The sequence below is a fragment of the Amphiura filiformis genome, chromosome 2 (genome assembly GCF_039555335.1).
Source record: "Amphiura filiformis chromosome 2, Afil_fr2py, whole genome shotgun sequence".
NCBI lineage: Eukaryota > Metazoa > Echinodermata > Ophiuroidea > Amphilepidida > Amphiuridae > Amphiura > Amphiura filiformis.
Window position 1 is genome coordinate 26,634,846 of NC_092629.1, and position 20,718 is coordinate 26,655,563.

A 20,718-nucleotide genomic window follows, 5' to 3' on the forward strand; every position below is an offset into this window, starting at 1 on the left:
ACAGTGATGCTAACAGTGATGCAGCAACTATTTTTAAGTTTTACAACTTTTGGGAGTAAAGCTGATGCTTCACAGACAATGGAAAGTAAAAGAGACCAGTTGCTTTCATGGATGCAGGAGCAGATTCAGACTGCAAGATCACAAATTTTACTAGTGACTGGACTGATGGAAAGGCTGTTGGTGCTTTGGTGAATAAATTTGCTCCAGGTAAGTAACCTAGATAGACTCTAAATGTAACTTTTTGTCTTATAAGATTCTTATTGCGGCCGTCTGCACAAGTACACCGTCGCCAAGATATCTGGTGCACACAAAGTACCCACATAGTACCAATGCTGCTATTGCACAGGACCCACAAGAAATATACTCTGATCAGCTCTTAATAGCCGGGGACTCATAACATCGTGGATTGATATAGAACGGCGTACACACAGCTGGGCGCAGCAGTTACGCGAACTGCGCTTTGCGTTTTGCGTGAACACCCGTGCTTTTGTGAATTTATGCGTGCGTAAGTTGGAACTTTATTGACTCGCGCAGTAACAAAAACCGAATAATTCCCGCCTATTAAGAGCTGATCATAGTATAGTACTGCACCGGTATTAAGCTGGTAGGCCAACTCCCCTGGTACTGGAACCAAATTTATTACCCCTGATTAGTGACAATCGGGGGTAATTTAGCTTCAGTTTTTTAAGGATCTGTCCACCAAATGCTAAAGTTTGTTTGGCTTATAATTAGCGATAATTATTCGGTTTTTGATACTGTGCAGCAATAAAGTCCCAACTTCCGTTCGCATAAATTCACATAAGAACATACCAATCACTCACTGCAACATGGAACTAGAGCAAGTAATGTGCTAACTTGTATGCATGCCATTCTATATCAATATACCATGTTATGAATCTCATTATTTTTTTTGGCCAATTATATGCCAAACAAACTTAAGCACACTAGTGGTGAACCATTAATAAATGCAGGTATGATCACCATGACCTGTTTGAGATATTTATTTATAAGTTTGATATGAATATCAAATTGATATTTGATATGAATTTTTAAACACACACACATGAAAGTGTATTTTCTACGTACAGGGGAGAGAAGAATCACACATCGCATATAGCACAATTAAACATAAAATTACAAATGGAAACATGACCTGCATAGACAGATATACCAGAGTTAAGACTCCGGAAATACCTGCCTGTGATAGGATTTGAACCCCAGACTTCTCGCTTGCGGGGCGAATGCTCTAATTACTGAGCTACATACTCTCCCTGATTCTTCTTTCCCTCTAAGCCTATATATTAAGAATAACTATTAAGCATCATTAATTTGATCTTGTGCGCTAGTTTATAATGTTTCTATGCTCCAGTGTATGATGCTTAAGACTCGTCCCTTGTTCGTATTTTCTATGCTTTAGGTAAATTGATATCATATAAGAATAAGAACCATTTAACAATTAGATCAACTTTAGTAAAAACTTTGAAGTTGAATATTTTCAACATTAATAATTCAGGTAATTTGAAACCATCCAAAAGAAAAGTGCTCAACCCATTTTCAACATTATACATATTTCCCTTGATCGTATCACATATTAGAGGAAAGCTTTTATGATTATGATCATCAAGCGGTCACTTTTCTTTAGACTTTATTGTGATATGATTGGAAATAAAGTGTTGAAAATATTATGTTTTTTGTTGTTATTTCATTCGAAAATCAGGAGCATGTCGTGACTGGGAATCTTGGGAAGAAGATTATGCTAAACGGAATATAGAAGAAGCAATGAAAATGGCAGAAGACTGGCTTCAAGTAGCACAGGTTAGTTTATGCAGTATTCTTGAAAGTGATATCTTGAAATCAGGTGCAAAACATGTGATCTAGAAGTGGATTGATTTTGACAGTTTTTTAAAAAGCAAAAAGTTTTACAATTTTCAAGCTTCTTATGATTTTGTAGGGTTATTTCGTCTCTTCCGGTGTATAATTTGTTTGATAAATTTAGCTAGGATAGAAAGTCAGTCAGAGGTAGATAATTCATTTTATATTACTCATACAAAGATTCTTGTCATTTGATTGGTCAATTACTTTTGATTAGTTTTGCTATTTTTTGCAAAAGACTATTGCACTACGTGCGAGTATAATAGTCCATATCTGTTGCACTCATTCGCAGCTACCATGACAACACTATTAAACATGAGTGTAGAGTTTGCAGTGACCCCCTCGACTTAGGTGTGGGTGTTACTAGGTGTGGGTGTTACTTTTAAAATAAATATAGTGTAGATTCATATATGCGTTACAACAAATATTGAATGTTTTTAGTCAGAAGGAAAAAAAAGAATGTTTCATTCAGTGTAATATGTTCCATTCAACTCAGCAAAGCATCGTTGAATGGAACAGTCCATATTTTCACCTGATGAAATTATTCTTACCATTGTCCTCACAAACATTTGTATACTACTGAGTAATAGGTAACCATTTGTACAATTTACTTTCATTTCTTTTTATTACTATATCTCAATAGGTCATTACAGCAAGTGATATGCAAAGTGGAAAAGCAGATGAAATATGTGTGATGGCATACCTTGCTCAATTTTGTTCATGCACTGAAACTGAGGTATGTATGATCTTCTACAACACTTCTAATCTTGTATTTGTGTATTAGAAGTGTTAAAACCATACTACATATTGGTTAATGACTGAATTGTATTAATAATGACATAATGTATGCTATACACTTGAAACAAAATCCATTTCTTAATGACACTAAAACTAAATTAGAAAATATGATGGTAGATGGAGAGTTTTGTTCTGCGTATTCGGCATGATACAACTTTATTTCCTTAACTTATAGTAATTTGGATTATTTGCAAGTGACACAAATTTACATCAAGCTTTTCCTCAGCAGCATGCAGATATCAAACATAGTGAAGTGAGCATTCATCTGCCAGGGTGTAATGAACACATAACAAAAGGATGAAGAAGGAAATATCCAAATTCACTTTTCAAATTAGAAATTTGTCATACAAATGCGTATTATAGCTTAATGGAATAAATCGTGCCGAATGAGATATCAAAGTACGCAGACCAAAATTCTCCATCTGTATCAGCTACTTTATTTTGTAATTTAGTTTTAGTGTCTTTAAGAAATTGCTTTGTGTTTAGTTTACGGTTACATTTTGTATTCAGTATACTTTTATCAATTTGTTTTGCCTTGTGTGGTTTTGTTGTTTCATTATGCATAAAGGGGAATTCCCAAGCGTACCTGTCAAAAATCGCCTAGCCTCCCTTTCAATGTGGCTGATATTCTTTGGCCCCCTTTCAACATTTCAAAACAATGGGCTATTCTAATTGAAATTCACACTACCCTGTGGAAGATTTAGCTAAAATTTTTCCACAGAAGGAGTATGAGTTTCGAATAGATTAGACAGTTGGGCAACTTTATTTGAAATACTCACTCCAGTTGTGAAAGATATTGGTAAAGCCATAATACAGGGGGAGTATGGGTTTCAGAATGAATAATCCTGACCATTTGAAAAACATACTCCCCCTTTGGGAGCTATTTCCAAAATCTTCCACAGGGGTACGGTATGGATTTCAACTGGAATAGCCCATTTCAGCACCTTGACATTTTTAGGAACCCATACTTAAAACCTTATTATATTCTCCATATCATTTGATATTTAAATATATTCCCACTGATTTAAGGCTACTATCGAAAATGTTCCTCAAAATTTTGTGCCAAACATTTTTGCCTCCCCCTTTTGACCTGACAACAAATTCTTGCCCCCCCCCTATTTCATTCCAGAGGTACACATTATATTATTATTGCATCATCCTGTAGTGAAGTATGTTATATCAAATTAAAAAAAAAAACTTGATAATTAATTTTGAAGAAATATACTTTGTGAAGTAAGAACATCTTTTTTAGACAATACCAAAACTTTTCACTCGCTATTGACGGTTTCGCCTATCATGGTTGCATGATAAGCATCATAAAAATTGCAGTTGATCCCTTTTTCTGGTTGGAAAATACACCTTCTACAGTCAGGATATGGGCCACTCTAAGTAAGGATCACCAACCATCATCCTGATCGTGCCTATCGACCGTGATAGGAGCTGATAGGCAAAACTGTCGATAAGTGAGTAAAAGTTTTGGATTACGCTCAAAAGAAATTTTATCAACAAACCTGATGAATCTATATTGTGATATACTTTGTGAATTCTAACGATATAGCACCTTATTGACAGTCTGTCTGAATTTAGGCTGTGTAATGATGTATGATAACATTGCAGGTACCAATTGGACCAAGAAAACCTGTTGTAAATGAAATCAATATTGGAACTACAGAGATGACAGTAAACTGGTGCCATAGACCAAGACCAGTAATACAGCCTGTACAGGAATACCAGGTGGAGTATATAGAGGGGGCAGGTAGACGTGCAGGTAGACCAGCTGGTCACTGGAAAAAGCATCCCGATCAAATTCCTAACACTATATTTACCTGTACAGTAAAGAATTTAGAACACTACCAAGAGTATGGCTTTTGTGTACGAGGTCTGCATGATGGTTCCAAGTATGGGCCCATAAGTCCTCTTTCTGATTTGGCCATAACAACACCAAACCTTGGTAAGTGTACATGCATTTGAAGCAGTTATATTATATATAAAGTTAATTTGTTTTAAGCCATCACTTGAACAAACAGATGTGGAAGTGAGGGTCTAACTGACCAGTTGTAGTCCTACTAATGTAGGGTGTATTGTAAGACTATTCATGTGCTAAAGGTGAAATTTACACCTACTCATGTTACTCTTTTACCATTAAATATAATAATGACAATTAATAATAATGACGATTTAATATAGCGCCGGTATCCGCCTTTCGACGCTCAATGGCGCTTGACACAACAATTTCAAAAGATCTGAAATAAGTATATCAACATGGTGAAACAGTTTGTGGGATTCGTGGGAACAGTTCTTATTCCCATTTTCCTGGGAATCAGAGAATTCCAATCTGTAGCTTTAAAGTAAGATGTTCCAATCAAACTTATCCCCACTTTATACAGCCAAGGTTTTGATTTCGGTATCAGTGGAAATAATGTTCCCGAAAGTGCATCAAAAGTGGGTTAACCGTAGAACTAAAGTTTTTCATCCGTCATAAAAAAAAATGTGTGTCTTTACCCCAAACGACTTAAGCTAATCGTAGATCCATCCTTTCCACTCATTTTAGTGATAAGATTTTTACTCCAACACCTTACCCAGCGGTAGGACCAACCATCAAAGATGATCATGGGGGGTTGGTGAGTCCCAACATAGGTTTCTACAGTAAAATCTTTTTTCCATTTCCTTTTATATTAAGATGAAAATTTGGTTGAAATCGCATGTTCATTGAATTTTTAGCCAAAAATCGATTTTGCCTATACTTTTTTACATAGCCAGAATTTCCCAGTTTTGCAAGAGGGCGCTCACATTATGAAGTCATAGCGACATTATGTGGGGAATGTTTGTACTTTTTTGGTATCACTGGATAAAAGAGACCTATAGCTATTCATTAGTACCAAATATAGTGGTATATGAGGTTTATGATCGAAATTTAGGGGTGCAACAACCCCCTCCCCCATCTTTGCAGTCCGTGTTACAAAATATGGCTTCGTAGTTCTAGGGTTAGCCCATTATTATTCACACAGTATTCTATATGGAACCTTCAAATGCACAGTTTTGGCTCTCATTTCAAAAGGGATTGAAATATCAGAATGAAACTTCATCGGTGGGGACTGACCAAGTGGGAAGTCATTCAAACATGGTGGAAACAGCACATGTTGAAACGAAAACAAATAAACTAGGGGTAATTTGCGCTCAGAGCGCAGACAATCGCAAGGCATGTAACCCATTAATGACCTTTGACCCCAAATCAAAAATACCACATATACACTGGGTAGTAACAAGTCATGTGTAAACATACCGTTACTTTTTCTGCTGGTTAATAAAAAATGTTGAAGGTACTAGGTTTTTGACCGGAAGTGACCCCTTAAAGACCTTTGACCCCAAATCTAGAAATATCCTGGATGGCAGCAATACATATGTGAATGCAATAAATGGTTTTCAAGGTTTTTGGCTTTAAACCGGAAGTCAGCCCTTAATGACATTTGACCCCAAATAAAAATATACCATATATTTACTATGTTATAACAAGTCACATGTGAAAATACTGTTACTGTGCTATGTTTTTTCTGGCTAATAAAATTGTTGAACGTATTTTGTTTTTGACAGGAAGTGACCCCTTAATGACCTTTGACCTCGATTCTGTGTACAACTTTTAGAAACTAGCTAAAGCCGATGCATGTGTACAAGTGATGTCTTTGTGATATATAATCTGTGGAAGAAGAAGCATTTTTGTGAAAATGAAATGTTTGGGTTTTAAACTGGAAGTCACCCCTTAATGACCTTTGACCCCAAATAAAAAAATACCATATATTTATTATGAAATAAGAAGTCATGTGTGAACATACAGTTACTGTCTTATGTTTTTTTCGGGCTAATAAAAAATATTGAACATATTTGGTTTTCGACCAGAAGTGACCCCTTAATGCCTTTGACCTTGATTCTGTGTACAACTTGTAGACACTGGCTAAAGGCGATACAGATGTGCAAGTGATGTCATTGTGTTATGTATTTTGTGGAAGAAGAAGCATTTTTAGTGAAAATCATATTTTTGGCCATAATGACCTTTCAATGACCTTTGACCCAGAATCGGTCATGTGCCCCCACCCAGTGGTCCCTGTGACCAAATATGGCCAAACTGGTCTAAAGCATATGGCTACGATGGCTCGTTATAACATTGACAGGAAGCAGAATTGACTTAAAACAGTACAATCGCAACAATCGTGTGATTGTAAAAATTGGAAATATGCGATCATAAGTAGACAGTTACCAGTCAAACTTGGCAGATGTTTATTGCAGTGGCGTAGCTAGCTTTGGTGCCCAGAGCTAAGGATACATAATGGCGCTACCTTCCCAAGCCGGAGAGAGGGCCTGTATCTCGAGTGAGATACTAATAAATATATGAGTTCCAAAAAGGTTTTTAAACAGGCCACAGGTTTAGAGTTATGCACAAAGCTTTCGATACAATATCATCTACACTCTACAACAGCAATCACAGAAATAACTGCAATATTTAAACTTACACAACTACAGGTACTACACAATGATGAAAGAAAAAAGCAAATCAATATATCAATAAATATTGATCAGGAAGAAGTGTTACTCGTCAATGTTTAGCCCAAGGGGTGTGAGACAGCGGAGCTGCTGGATCCAAAAACTTTCTTTGGTGAGGCGAGAGGAAGGGTCTGAGGGAGGCATCTGTCTGTGGGAGGCATCTATGCCAGTAATGGAGAGATCATTGATGCTGTGATTGGGAGAATTAAAATGATTGGCAACGGCTTTGTCTGTTTTAGTTCTGATATCGGACAAGTGACCAAAAAGTCTGGTTATAAGGAAGTTGAATATCGGTCTTAAATTGATCTTTCAAATAATTTTTTGCTGAAATGCGTGTGAAGCGCGCAAAAAGTTTGAATTTCTTAGTTGCCCTCTTCACTTTTCAATGTTTTTGTCATTGTCAAAATTTCATTGTTATAGAGAATTATTATTACTTATTATTTCGGTATGTTTTTATTACAGACTTGAGCAACATTAGATATATACTTATGGAAGCTACAGAAAAACTCTGCGGCTTTTTGGATCCCTATTATGTCATTGAAAACATGTATGCACGGCGCATGCTCTCCTTTGCTGACAAGCAGAAAATAAAAAGCATACAAGCTTTTTCCGATAAGGTTGATTTTTTGCTGCAAACATTGAGGCGAAAAGAGGCAAAAGCATATTTTGTTTTTATGTCAGCACTGTGTAAAGAACGTGATGATTTATTCAGGGAAGTTGTTAATATAGAATGTGAATTTACCAAAGGTAAGAAGTTCCTTGTTTTATAAATTTGTTAAGTCATACACTACAAGATTCCTATTGGGGCCGCCTTCACAGGTACACTGTCGCCAAGGTACTTGGCTGGTACTGTGTAGTGTGTAGTACCAGGGTAGTACCAGTGCAATACCACCGCTGATGGGTCCTGAGCAGTAGCACCATTGGTACTATGTGAGGTACTTTGTTTGCACAAGTCTGCTATCTTGAAGACGGTGTACCTGTACAGGCGACCGCAATATGAATCTTGTAGTAGTGTATGAAGATACTTCTATTTAAGAATTTAGAGTGCATTATATATTTGTAGGTCAATAACTCCATATATTAGTGATGGGAGTGAAATTGGATAATATAATGCACCTGAGCTAAAATGCATCTATGGACGAGCTCTGAAGGGGAGAGTGTTCTTCACCTATTTCTTACAAAACCTATGATTTTTGAAATACAAGCAAATATAAAATGCATCCACCTCCAAGGAAAATGAATAAATCATAATGTGGCAAATGCATTTAAAAACACTGAATGTAGTATGCAGAGTGCAATAAGATACTGTTAATAAACTCCATGTATTTTTGAACAGCTTTTCTGATTGGTTGGTATATAATTATAGGAGTGTATGAAAAGTTATATTTGTATATTTTTGGTAAAACAGTTTGTATAGGGACCTGCTTGGAAAGCAGTGCTAGTCACTGAATGCAGTTTTACCCTTGATAAAGATAGATTAAATGAATGAATAAATAAATAAATAATTCTACCCCAAAATACGGGAATGAAATTGTATTCTTATTGTGATAATTGCAGCACCAAAGCTACACTCTAAATTTAGCCAACCAAAAGCTTTAGAAGTGACCAAAGGAGATGGACCAAGAAAAGCTAATGTAGTACATGAACCACGTAAGAGGCCTAGGCCTAAAGGTAAGACGGTGAGACTTTTTTTTCATCATGTACTTACAATTGAACTCTTGAGGTTGGCGGCCCACTTGTATTACAGTGTAGATATGCTAAATTTAAAATTGGGCAAATGCTCTTGTTCTTTGCTAGGATAATTGCATTTCTAATGGCTATTTCATTGCTATTCGCTACTTGCACGGTTCCGCCATTATGCACTATGTGGGGGAGAGCCTCGAACTGGCAGCATACATGAATGGGAATTGAACTAGTCATAACGTTCTGTGTAAGGTTACATAATTCTTCCTTTCATGTATGCTGCCAGTTCGAGGCTCTCCCCGCATATAGTGCATAATGGCGGAACCGTGCAAGTAGCTTAATATAGGTATTATTTTTAATTTGTACTTATTGTCTGATTTATATTGCCTGATCTGGACCTCTTGAGAGCTTACCAGAATAATAATGAATGAATGAATAAAATGATAGTGTTGAATGCTGCGGATAGGTCAAGCAAAACAAGGAAAATAACATTTTGCCTATATATTCATATCATCCAATATATCGCTATGGTTTATTATAATTATTCCCCAAGGGAATTGTTCAAACCAGTATCCAACATTATGTCTCTCATCTATCCTATAGGTAATGAAAATACAGTGCCAGGAGCGGCCCCTAAACGAACACGTTATGGTAAGACAATGTTACTTTCAAATGTGTGTACGGTAAAACCAAACCTCTTAATAGTTTGTGAAAACAAAATCGAGAGGACTAATATTCTGGGGTATATAGATTTCAAGATGAATGAATTTATGTTATTTTTATTGTCTCGCCTGAACAAATTGATGTGCACGCTCCACAGGAGCAAGTGCATCTGGCATACATGTGTCGTACCAACATTCATGGTAAGTATGTTTATTTAGCTACATCTCAACAAGTAACAAGTATGTCATCTTTAGCCTATAATTTAGCCTATGGCAGAAATGCTATTTTGTATGTCAGACTAATATGAACATATGAATAGAGCTACGAGGTAATGAATAAATTGGACCTGGTAAAACACATTTTAAAACACCAGTGAACTTAGTATTTGGAGTGCATTAAAAAATTATCAATACACTCTCAGCATCTCAAATCTATTTTCCAATTGGCTATAAACTTAATGCTAGGAGTGTATCTATTGCAAAATAATATTTTGCCGACAGATCTTTGTAGCGCAAGTCCAAACTATACGGCTCTGTTTAGTATATGCCATCAATATGAACCCAACAAGTGAACCCATCGTGGGTGGTCCTTACTTTTAGACCACCCTCGCTATATAAGGACTAATTTTTTTACTTTTGCATCTAGATTTAATTTTGCATCAGGGTTAAACATTTGGAGTACCACAAGGCTCTGTGTTAGGCCCCATATTTTTCACTATATACGCATCACCTGTTATTGTAATTGCTCGTCATCATAACTTGAATGTTCATACTTATACGCAGCTTTACCTTTCTTTTGATGTAAACAAACCCAAAGATGAAGACTTAGCTCGTCTCGGTATTGAAAACTGTATTTCTGATATACGATCATGGATGACAAAAAATAAACTAAAACTTAATGATGACAAAACTGAATTGCTCATAGTATCTTCCAAAAACTCTCAAAGTAAGATTCAGCGTAACAGTATTCAAATTGTATCTTCCACTATATCTTCTTCAAACAGTGTGCGAAATTTAGGCATGTGTTTTGATTCTACACTTTCAATGGATAATCATATTAAAAAAGTGTGTCAATCTGCTTATTTTCAAATCCGGAACCTACGTAGTATTCGGAAACTTCTATCAAAGGATACTGCCGAAATACTACTTCACGCCTTCATTACCTCGCGCTTAGACAATGGAAATGTTCTACTAAATGGAATTACTGAACAACAGCTTAGAAAACTTCAACTTGTACAGAACTCTGCCGCACGCGTTTAGACAAACACTCGCAAATATGATCATATCACACCCATTCTTATGAATCTTCACTGGCTTCCCGTATGTGAAAGAATTGTATTTAAAACTCTTCTCACATGGAAAGGATTAAACAACATTGCACCTTCTTACATCACTGACCAGTAGCATAGCCAGCGGGGGGCAGGGGGGGGGAGGGCAGAGTGCCCCCCTGACAAAAAAATTAAAGAAAAAAGTGCCCCTCTGATAAAAAAAAATAATGGAGAAAATGAGGAGGGCAAAGGAAAAGAAAAAGGGCAAACAGCCCTTTTTCTACCAAAATTTAGCCCGATCATGGGCCAAAAATACAAAATTTTTGCGCGCTATGTGTGCACATTGTAAAGATAAAGCCCTTTCAATCCTGATAATGGGCAAAAATAGTGTAAAATACCAATTTTTGAGCGCTACACGTGCACATCGCACGAGCTCAAAGACATACATTCTCTATTTATTGTATGATGCAACTATAATTTTTTTCGTCTGTGCCCCGACCAAAAAAGCTGGCTACGCTACTGTCACTGACCTTCTCGTTCCATACACACCTGCATGTACTCTAAGATCGTCAGACAGATTTCTATTAAAAATTCAACGATCTAATTATTCTCTGAGAGACCGTGCTTTTTCTACTGTTGCACCAAAACTTTGAAACTCGCTTCCATATAATCTAAGACAATCAATTTCTATTGATCAGTTCAAATCTGTACTCCAGACTTTCTTATTCGCTGTCGTAGTGAACGTTAGTAACCATTGGTTACTGCTCCAAGCCTGGGGTCATACACCAGTTCTGAATTTTGATATGCCATAGGCTTTGTGTTGTGATCATTTCGATCAGTGGTTTATATAAACAAAGAAAGCGTGATCCATTTGACCTGGCAACGGTCATATTGTAACGTGCACTACGACAGCGAATTCAATGCTGGGTATAATGTCAACTAATGTTTGATTAATATCATGCTTATATACTGCTCTGTATTTTTTGTTTTACATGTATTAAGTATTCTTTGGTTCACATTGATTGTATTTTGTATGAAATTGTATTGAGCTAACAATTTGGATAGTTGATTTGTTTTAATCAGCTATACTTTTTGTTAACTTTGTTTTCATGTTTACTTGTATGTGTATCTTGTTTTTTGCGCCTTGGATTAGGTTTAATTTTCTAGATAAATGGCGCATATAAATGCTTATTTATTATTATTATTAAACAGTTGCCAAACACTAAATGGTGTCAAAGTGTAATGTAATGGAAGGAGGGCAGAGCTTCGATAAATGAGGCAATTTATGGGGTTAAACCAAGGTCACGCAATTTGATGCCGCATTTGCTACTAAAAGCTCTAAATTTACAACGATTTATATCAGTATATAAAATTTGGTGCATTTTCAAAAGTGGCGAATCAAAAGGATTACTCAGTTGGAATTCTGTGTATGGCCAAGCTCGTTTAATGTCTGCGTACAGCCCCTGTCGACTGTCCCAAGTACCTGGTTTATTCTATTGTTAATTTAAAATGCATGGATTGTTACAATGCTTTCTTCTAGGTCATGATGTGATCGATATTACCAGGCGGTGGTTTCAGGCTATGCCAATGGTTCTGCTCTGCAATTTACCTCTACAGTTCTGCGTGCTCCTCTTTTAATTTACAATTTTGCAAATGTACTAAATTTCATATACTGGTATCAATCTTTATCAATTTAGAGGTTTTGTAGCAAAGGTGGTTAAAGAGCTAACAAGATGCTGCACATGACTGCGTCAATCAAATTGTCATCAAGTTTAGACTTATGACGGGTTAGTGAGTATTTTCTTTTTGTGTTGTGTTTGGGTAATACCCAATGGGTATCAAATGCTGTGGATAGGTCAAAGAAAACAGCATTTTGCATATCAACAGCATTCAATATATCGCTATGTATCAAAGTAGGTTTATTATAATTATTCAAATAACCGGTATGTTTGTTATAATATAGCATTCACTGAACCAGTATGCTAAAAGTAATAGAACATCATGTCTCTCATCTATCCTATAGGAAACAAAGGTACAGCTTCAGAAGCGGACGTCCCTAAACGAACGCAATATGGTAAGATCATGTTCCATGTTACTTTCAAAATTAAAAATATGTCTGTAAATCAACCTGTAAGACTGGCAAAGAGACTACACACAACAGTTTCCCGGGAAAGTGGATCAGATGCTCAGATCGGATGAAGTCCTCCGATAAGATGGATGAGATATTAGTAAGTAGTAACTTGTTGGTTTTATCAAGCAAAAATTGCCAGTTGATAACCTCTTGTTATTTTGTGAACGCAAAAGGACTAATAATTTCCAATCCTTGCATATATTAATTGTGTCTCGCATTGTGTCTGGGTGAAGCATATAGGCCGTCTTCATTATTTAGATTTTAAGAAAAACAAATTAATGTTATTTCTATTGTGTCACCTGAACAAGAAAACATTTTTTCTTCACAGGACTGACTCAGTTCTTAGCCACAGCTATGATAGTTGAAATCAACCCTTGCCTGATCCTTCTGGTCCTAAAAGTCTGACTTAGACAAAGGAGGTAGGGTTGAGTGACCACTTATAGGTTGAATTCCCAGTCTGCCAAATCATGAAACTCCCGTGGCCAAGTGGTTAAGGTACTGGTCTCGTAAACAAGAGGTCCTAGGTTCAATTCCCGTGCAGGATCACTTTTCCTTCTTTTCTCCTTTAATCATGGCTCGACAGCAAAACTGATAAAATTTCATCATAGTTTACTTATTTCCGTCGAAAAAAGCCACCGTTTTCCATGTTAATCATTGTGTTTTAAAGAATTTGTGTGTACTTTCTTTTTGTGCTGTTTTTTTGTTGTATGTAACTGCTGCCTTTTGTAAAACCATTTGTTGTCACTCTTCGATTAAAATGATGTTATTTATGACTTGGTCAGTAATGGCTAATTCATAATGTAGTGGTTATTTAAATGATTTACTACATGTTACTATTTTTTATGATTCTCAGACATCAAAATAAAAATGGATCTTCAAGGAGGCCCTGTAGACCACCTGAAAATGATTGATACAATCTTCTCACAGATGTTAAAGCCTCAAATCTTGTCCAACCTAGTCAACAATACGTTCAATCCTCTTGGCTGTACATTGGTGAAGTTCATTACAATTCCTGCTGGTTCTATCCAGTATAGTGTCCAATGTGCAGATGTAATAGTTCTGAAAGATACTTTCCAAAGTACTGAAGACAGCTCTTTGGACAAACAACTGGATAGGGCATTGCTTACAAAGGACGTAATTGGCGAAGAAGTGGGTATAACAATTAAGACCAAGATAGATGAGGCAGAGTTCAAACAGGCTGAAGAAAAACTTGTGAAATTGGGTAAGAAATATTTAAAGCTAATGCTATATATATCCTTGTAGGATAGGCATTCACTTCCCTCTTTATCTCTCTCTTTCTGTGTTTTTTTCTCAGTCCAAATTAACCTTTTCATTCTTCCTGTTATGTCCTAGTGTTGCCAGTTAATTTCCTTTTATCTGATTTATGGTGTATGGGCACAATGAATTTGATTGGATAAGGGTCTGGTACCCCAATAAACGCAGGATCAGTGTGATCACGCCATTCAAGATAATGGCACGAGGAGAGAGCATGACAAAAGTTAATCAATCAAATAAATCATTTTAAAACAAGTTCAAGTCATTCTACATATTCCTTTTAATGTCTGAATGTAACCATGATTTAGCTAAGATGATCAACCAACATCTCGACACTTCCCCCTCCCGTATTTTAATGCCTTTCTCTCAACGATTGTTTTAAGGTTGTGTTTAAGGTTGTGTTTGAGAAATGTCAAAGACAAATAGTGACATTGTTGTGTGTATAATCCATTTATGTGCACAGATGTGTAACTTCAAGGTATTTAAAAAGATACATTTGCAAAAAATTACACAAATTTACAATAATTTGATTCAATCCCAAATTGAGTTAATTTGATTTTATAATGTATAGATCTTCCTGGTATACCAAGTACCCCTAATGCTGTGAACATCGACAAGACAAGTGTAAAGCTTACCTGGTCACCTCCTGAAGGAAACCAAGAGAGTGGCAAGTTTAGAGTGACAGCATATATCGTTGAGAAATGTGACATCAGTAAAGGATATTGGTCTCAAGTCAACAAGAAGGTTAGTTTTTTACATTTGCCTTGAACGAGTAGTCAGCCAGCCATTGAGTGAGAGTAAATGTGTAAGTCGTGTTCTAATAGAGAGATTGCGATGTTCCAAAACGCAGCACGTGGACCGTATGTTTTCACGTACGTTTTACATACATTATCACGGTGTTAAATATTGCTAGTCTCGGTTCCAAACTGGATTGTGCTCATTCGTCACGAAGGAGAACAAGTCGGCTGGAATAAAGACTATAATATTTGATCTCATCTAATCTAGGTCGATAGAGGGCATAGTGATTGAAAAATTAATAGTAAGCGCAGGCTACTGAGTCTTTTGATTTTGACTAAAATTTTGACTAAACATGCTGCTTAAACTTAATTGTATTTTTGTGCTCCCCAAATATTATAGTTGCCCAAAAATATATATTTTGGTAGATTAAAGATCACTACATCCATATATCATGACTTTACTTTCAAAATGAGACTTTTTTTTGTCCTGAAAATTGGGCGCGTTGCATGAACTTCGACATGAGGTAAAATCAGCATATTTCAACATAGCATCTGCGTTTTATACTACGTTGGAATCCAAAATGGGAAATCGCAATGTCATTTTTTTTTCTCAAAGTATCACACACATTTCTGCGTATCTCTGCGTATGGACATCGCATATAAATTTAGTCGATTTTCAACACATCGCTGTACCTTTATTATAATGATTTGTTACAAACAAAAAGGATCATAATAGTAATTAGACTTTCCTTCGTATGTTCATTATCATTGACTGTTTTTAACATATTATGAAATGGACAAATTTTGTGCATTTTCAACGATGTATCTACAAAACTGGCTAAATACATGACCTCGCTTCGATACAGGAGAGTGATTTTGAATAGATCAACGTACGTTCGATACCTACGTTTGGAAATCGCAATCTCTCTAATATATTTTGGTATCCCAACTTCAATGTGTAGCATGTCTATGAAAAGGAGATACATACAAACAACACTTAATATAGCGCATTTCCAGACATGAGCAATACGCTTTACATGCAACAAAATTAAATAAATGAGAAACTTAATGACCACAGCAATGCAGAACAAGGGAAACATATGCAATGAAAAACTAGTACAAGTGGGTTTTTAAACTGGCTTTAAAGGCACTAACAGTGGGTGATGAACGGATGGTTATAGGAAGGTCATTCCACAATTTGGGACCACAGACACTGAAAGCTCTATCGCTGAACCTCCTGTTGTATTTCAGAGTCGCAAGACAGTTTACATCCTGAGCGGAGACCTTGTCTTAATGGTGTGTGAAAATGGTGATGCTATTTGTGAGGTAGTCCGGAGCCAGATTGTGCCAACAGTTTCCCCTCTCTGTGTCAAACTGTTGGCAAATATATGTTGTTGGGTTTTCAATCACTTTGGGTGGAATTAGAATGAAGGATTTGTTTCATTCATTAATTTTATTTAACAAATTTGGCTAAAATACATCAAATTCCTATCATTCATGCTGCCACAAGCTTTACTACATAATTGTTGGCCTTTGACCCAATAACTTGTGAATGTATGAGATTTTGATAAAATTAACACTCTCTATTTTTTCCTAATTGAATAAAATCTTTAGGTGTGTGAGAGCAGTTATGCCATTAAGAATCTGACTCCAGGCAATCAGTACCAATTTCGTATCCGAGCTGTGAATGCAGCAGGTGTTGGAGAAGCAAGTGCACCAATAGATATAATTACAGCTAAAGAACTGCCTCCTTATTCATTATTTGGTAAGAGTTGTTTTAAATTTCTTAGTCAAAATTCATAGCACATTGTCAGTTAAATGTTCAACATGTGATTCATTGTCACCAAACCAAGGAATCATAGATGGAATACTATACCGCTCTTTTCAAAGACACTAACCTTACAGGTATAAACTGAAACACTCAGCATCAAGTGAAATCTCTATAGTATTACGATATATGTCTTATCCCTGTTCTTTGATAATTATAATCTGGTAAAATGCAGAGGAACATTGTATCGTCTAGTGCGGGCAATACATTCAAAAATCCTGTTACATCACTACGGCAAGGATGCAATGATTGTCGCAATTTTTAAGATGGGTGATCACACTCAGTGTGGAAACTATCATGGGATATATCCTTACTCTACTGTTGGTAAAGTTGTTGCAAGCTGCCAGTAAGATACTGCCTGAAAGCCAATGTGGGTTCATATCCAGTTGATCCATTATTGATCCAATTTTTACGCTGCACCAGCTCCAGGTGAAAACGAGCGGGCAGCAGAATCCACATTACATGGTCTTCATTTCAACACCATGGATAGAGAACTACTTTGGAAACTACTTCGTCAAGATCTTTTGTGAATTTCATGATGGGATACATCTGACTGTGCTAGATAATGGTGATACAATAGCAAGTCCCCCACTGTAAAAATCGGACCAGCCAAATTTGCACACTACAGAGCCTGAAAAATAAGATCCGGCAAATCACAAATTGACACACGTATGGGAGCTGCCATGGGGTGCTAACAGCAACGTGGGCGGTCGCCGGGGTGCTTACGAACGAGTCACCAGCACACAAGCATCCTACGCGATCAATAACACGTATAGGGCGCATTCAAGTGTGCCGTAATATAAGCGACCGGTAGTTCCTGATACGCGATGACAGGGTCAATGGCCGCTTCGGGGATCCACGCAGTAACATACTTCTGAACTTGCTGTCAGGGTCCTAGCAGGGGTGTATGCTAGCACCAATTCTATTTAGTATTTCTTGGCAGCTGCAGAAGTGTTTACCAAAAATTGTATGAGCCTCTTCTGTGATCACTTTTAATGTCTTCTTATTAAAAGACTTAAAACCAAAATGTTTTATTTAAATATAGATTCACCCAGCCAACCTGGTAAACCAGAAGGAGAGATCATTAGTAGGACAAGCATCAGGATCACTTGGTTAGCTCCGAAAAAGGATGGCGGTTCTCCTATAACAGGATATGTCATAGAGCAAAGTCTTGGTCAAAGTGAGCAGTGGACTAGAGTCAGTAAAGAGAAGGTAAGTGTTGTTGTAAATCAGAGACGTCATATCAGCGTAAGTCTCTAGGGAAAAGGCATTTTTAGAGAATAGATTGGTATAGCTATATATTTTACCTTCATGCAAATTAATTGCTAAGTTTTAGGTTAAAAGAAGCTATGTTTTTGATTGCAAAAAAATTCCTATAGATGTTGTAATATGGGTGGTTGTGAAGAAATTCCAACCAAAAGGCCATTTATTCCGTATAGGAAAAAAGACACTTGAGTTTCTCTATTTTTGAGAAACTGTAGAAAGCTATCGTAGGACGTGTTTCGATTAATTTTTTTCTTCTTTTTTTCCTGTGTACATTTTACAATCATAGTTTACTCAGATAAATACAGAAATTTCATTTTTATACACCAGGTTTTTTTTAAATATTAAACAATACATAAACAATACCAGCGCGCACACACACTCTCTCACATACATATTTATATAGCATTTGAATGGTCTAGCTTTTACAATAAGAACAAAATGTTTAGTTGAAAAGTCCCTTCCAAACCTGCCATTTATTTTGATAAATTCGGTATTTTGAATCCTTTAAGGCCGTACTACACCCATATATTGGTTTGATTGGTCTAAAAAAATATTTTTTCATTTATAGCTAGGCGATATATGCACGGATCATGTGAAATAAAAATAATTATGAAAAAACTTCGTAAAAGTGTCCTCTTTCACCCATTTGTCTCAAAGTTGACTGGTTGGTAAGGACGCTTATTTTTTTAGCGATCCACTTTTTACGTCTGTGACAGGCGGCGTAGGAAGCGCAACACGTGACGTACGAGGCTGGCGTGAGATACACTGACAGCCCCATTCAAAATACACGGTTAGCAATTACAAATAGAAAATTATCATACTTGCAGTGGGGTACTTTGTCGTACCCCAACGGTTTTGGAGTAAGATAATTTTGCTTTGACACCACATAACAAATTAAGAATTGTTTGTGACGATTTCATGATTATGTGATCTTATGGCTACCTCAAAATTGGCGATATCGTTTCCGTCACCGCCTGGTCTGTGATGTCAATCTCCATAGGGATGGGCGATACCAGCTTTTGGTACCGAATGTTGATCTAGAGCAGTCAGGGGTGGGGGCCGAATTTTTAGAAAAAAATAAAATACAATTTTAAAAAAATGGCCGCGGAGCACGCTTGCGCGACGTGGGAGGTTGTCTGAGGAGGATGTTCCCCCCCCTCAGAAGTAAGAAACTTGTGCAAAATGAAGATCTAATTGAAGCGATTTGGTGGACAATTTTGGCACTATTACTAGTGTAAAATTTTAGTTTGGCGGCGAAAATTTGTGAAATGGTGCGGTTCATGAAGCCTTTCTTGGACAAGTTTCCCTATTGTCGTAGGCCTATAAATTGTTTTAAACATAAATCGGCGAAAGAAGAAGCGAAAATGGCCACTTGTATATCGAAAATGAAGAAAATTGAAGTGTTTTGGACTTTTGGTGGACCATTTTGGAACTAGTGTGTAAAATTTTAGTTTGAAAAAGCCGCAAATTTGTTAAATGATGGTCCATGAAACCTTCCTTGGACAAGTTTTCCCTGTAAGCCTATACCGCAAATTGGGCTTAAATTTGCAAATGTTGGAAGAAGAGCGAAAATGATCATATGTTTATCCACTACGCATGGGGAGTCTGAGGGGATGTTCCCCCTGAGAAGTTTGAAAAAATTTGCAAAATGAAGGTCGAATTGAAGCCATTCGGATTGCATTGTTTTTACACTACTATTTGAATCAATTGCTTTAAACAGAAAAAAGGGCCCGAACTCAATTTGCAAAACTTGAGATTGGCAATTACTAAAGCATGCATAAATCGATGAAGTCGGTATGGAGTCCGTCTTAAGGTTACACGAAGAAACGTATAAAAAACGTATAAAAGACGTATAAAGTTGTTCTCTAAAACCGCGTTTTCTCAGCAATCAAATATTGCAGTGAGTCAAATGTTGGTGCATGGATGTATCTTAACATTATTTTTGTGTGTTTATACAAATTTTTAGAATCCGTTTGAAAATCCTTCGTTTAAATCATTTTTACGCACCATGTTCACAAGATCAAAAACACGTTCCATGCAGTTTTTTTCAAATATTCGCTCCGTATAAAACCACGCCGAGCAGTTGTTTTCTCCTTTTTTGTATTGTACTACAAATCGACCAAAGAAATAATGTTGCCATGGGGAAGAACCAAGTACAGTACCGATTAAATTTATTAGCCCGTTTTTGGGAACAATTTTCGAGAATCTTGTACCACAAAACACTGTTATGTTACATTATCGATATCTGGATTGTGGAACGTTAATTTTGATTTCTAACTGCCTACATTATTTCTCAACAGTATGACGATTCCTTTACCATTTGAATTTCACTCCAAATTTAAGCTACTTTTGCAAAAATCGAGGTTTTTCGCCATCGATACCTCCGACATTTACAGCGGTGATGAGATTGTTTATCATAAGAGCCTGGTATGCACTATTCCATAATAGTCAGTTTGAGATCAATCGATTTCACAGTTCACTCAGTAGCTCAATCCGTTAGCGCGCCGGACTCACGTTCGACTATATTAAACTATAGTTTTGAGATGGAAAACTTTGGTACGTGTTCGAGTCCCTATGTGGTCCATTCCATCTATTTTATTTTATTTTTCTCTCACTTTTTTCTTTTTTCTTGTTTGTTTCTTTCTTTCTGACTGCAGCGATT

General features: G+C 36.5%; 1 protein-coding gene across 1 annotated transcript in view; it reads left to right on the forward strand.

Moving 5' to 3' along the window:
- LOC140139484 (uncharacterized) overlaps positions 1-20,718 on the forward strand; it is a 57,127-nt gene continuing 36,409 nt past the window's right edge. The window contains exons 1-12 of the mRNA XM_072161223.1: positions 1-207; positions 1,718-1,815; positions 2,516-2,608; positions 4,288-4,621; positions 7,669-7,953; positions 8,764-8,877; positions 9,493-9,540; positions 12,843-12,893; positions 13,804-14,172; positions 14,797-14,969; positions 16,577-16,727; positions 17,836-18,002. Of these exons, the coding sequence (XP_072017324.1) occupies positions 108-207; positions 1,718-1,815; positions 2,516-2,608; positions 4,288-4,621; positions 7,669-7,953; positions 8,764-8,877; positions 9,493-9,540; positions 12,843-12,893; positions 13,804-14,172; positions 14,797-14,969; positions 16,577-16,727; positions 17,836-18,002 (1,983 nt within the window). The 5' untranslated portion in view covers positions 1-107. The remainder of the gene's footprint in view (positions 208-1,717; positions 1,816-2,515; positions 2,609-4,287; positions 4,622-7,668; positions 7,954-8,763; positions 8,878-9,492; positions 9,541-12,842; positions 12,894-13,803; positions 14,173-14,796; positions 14,970-16,576; positions 16,728-17,835; positions 18,003-20,718) is intronic.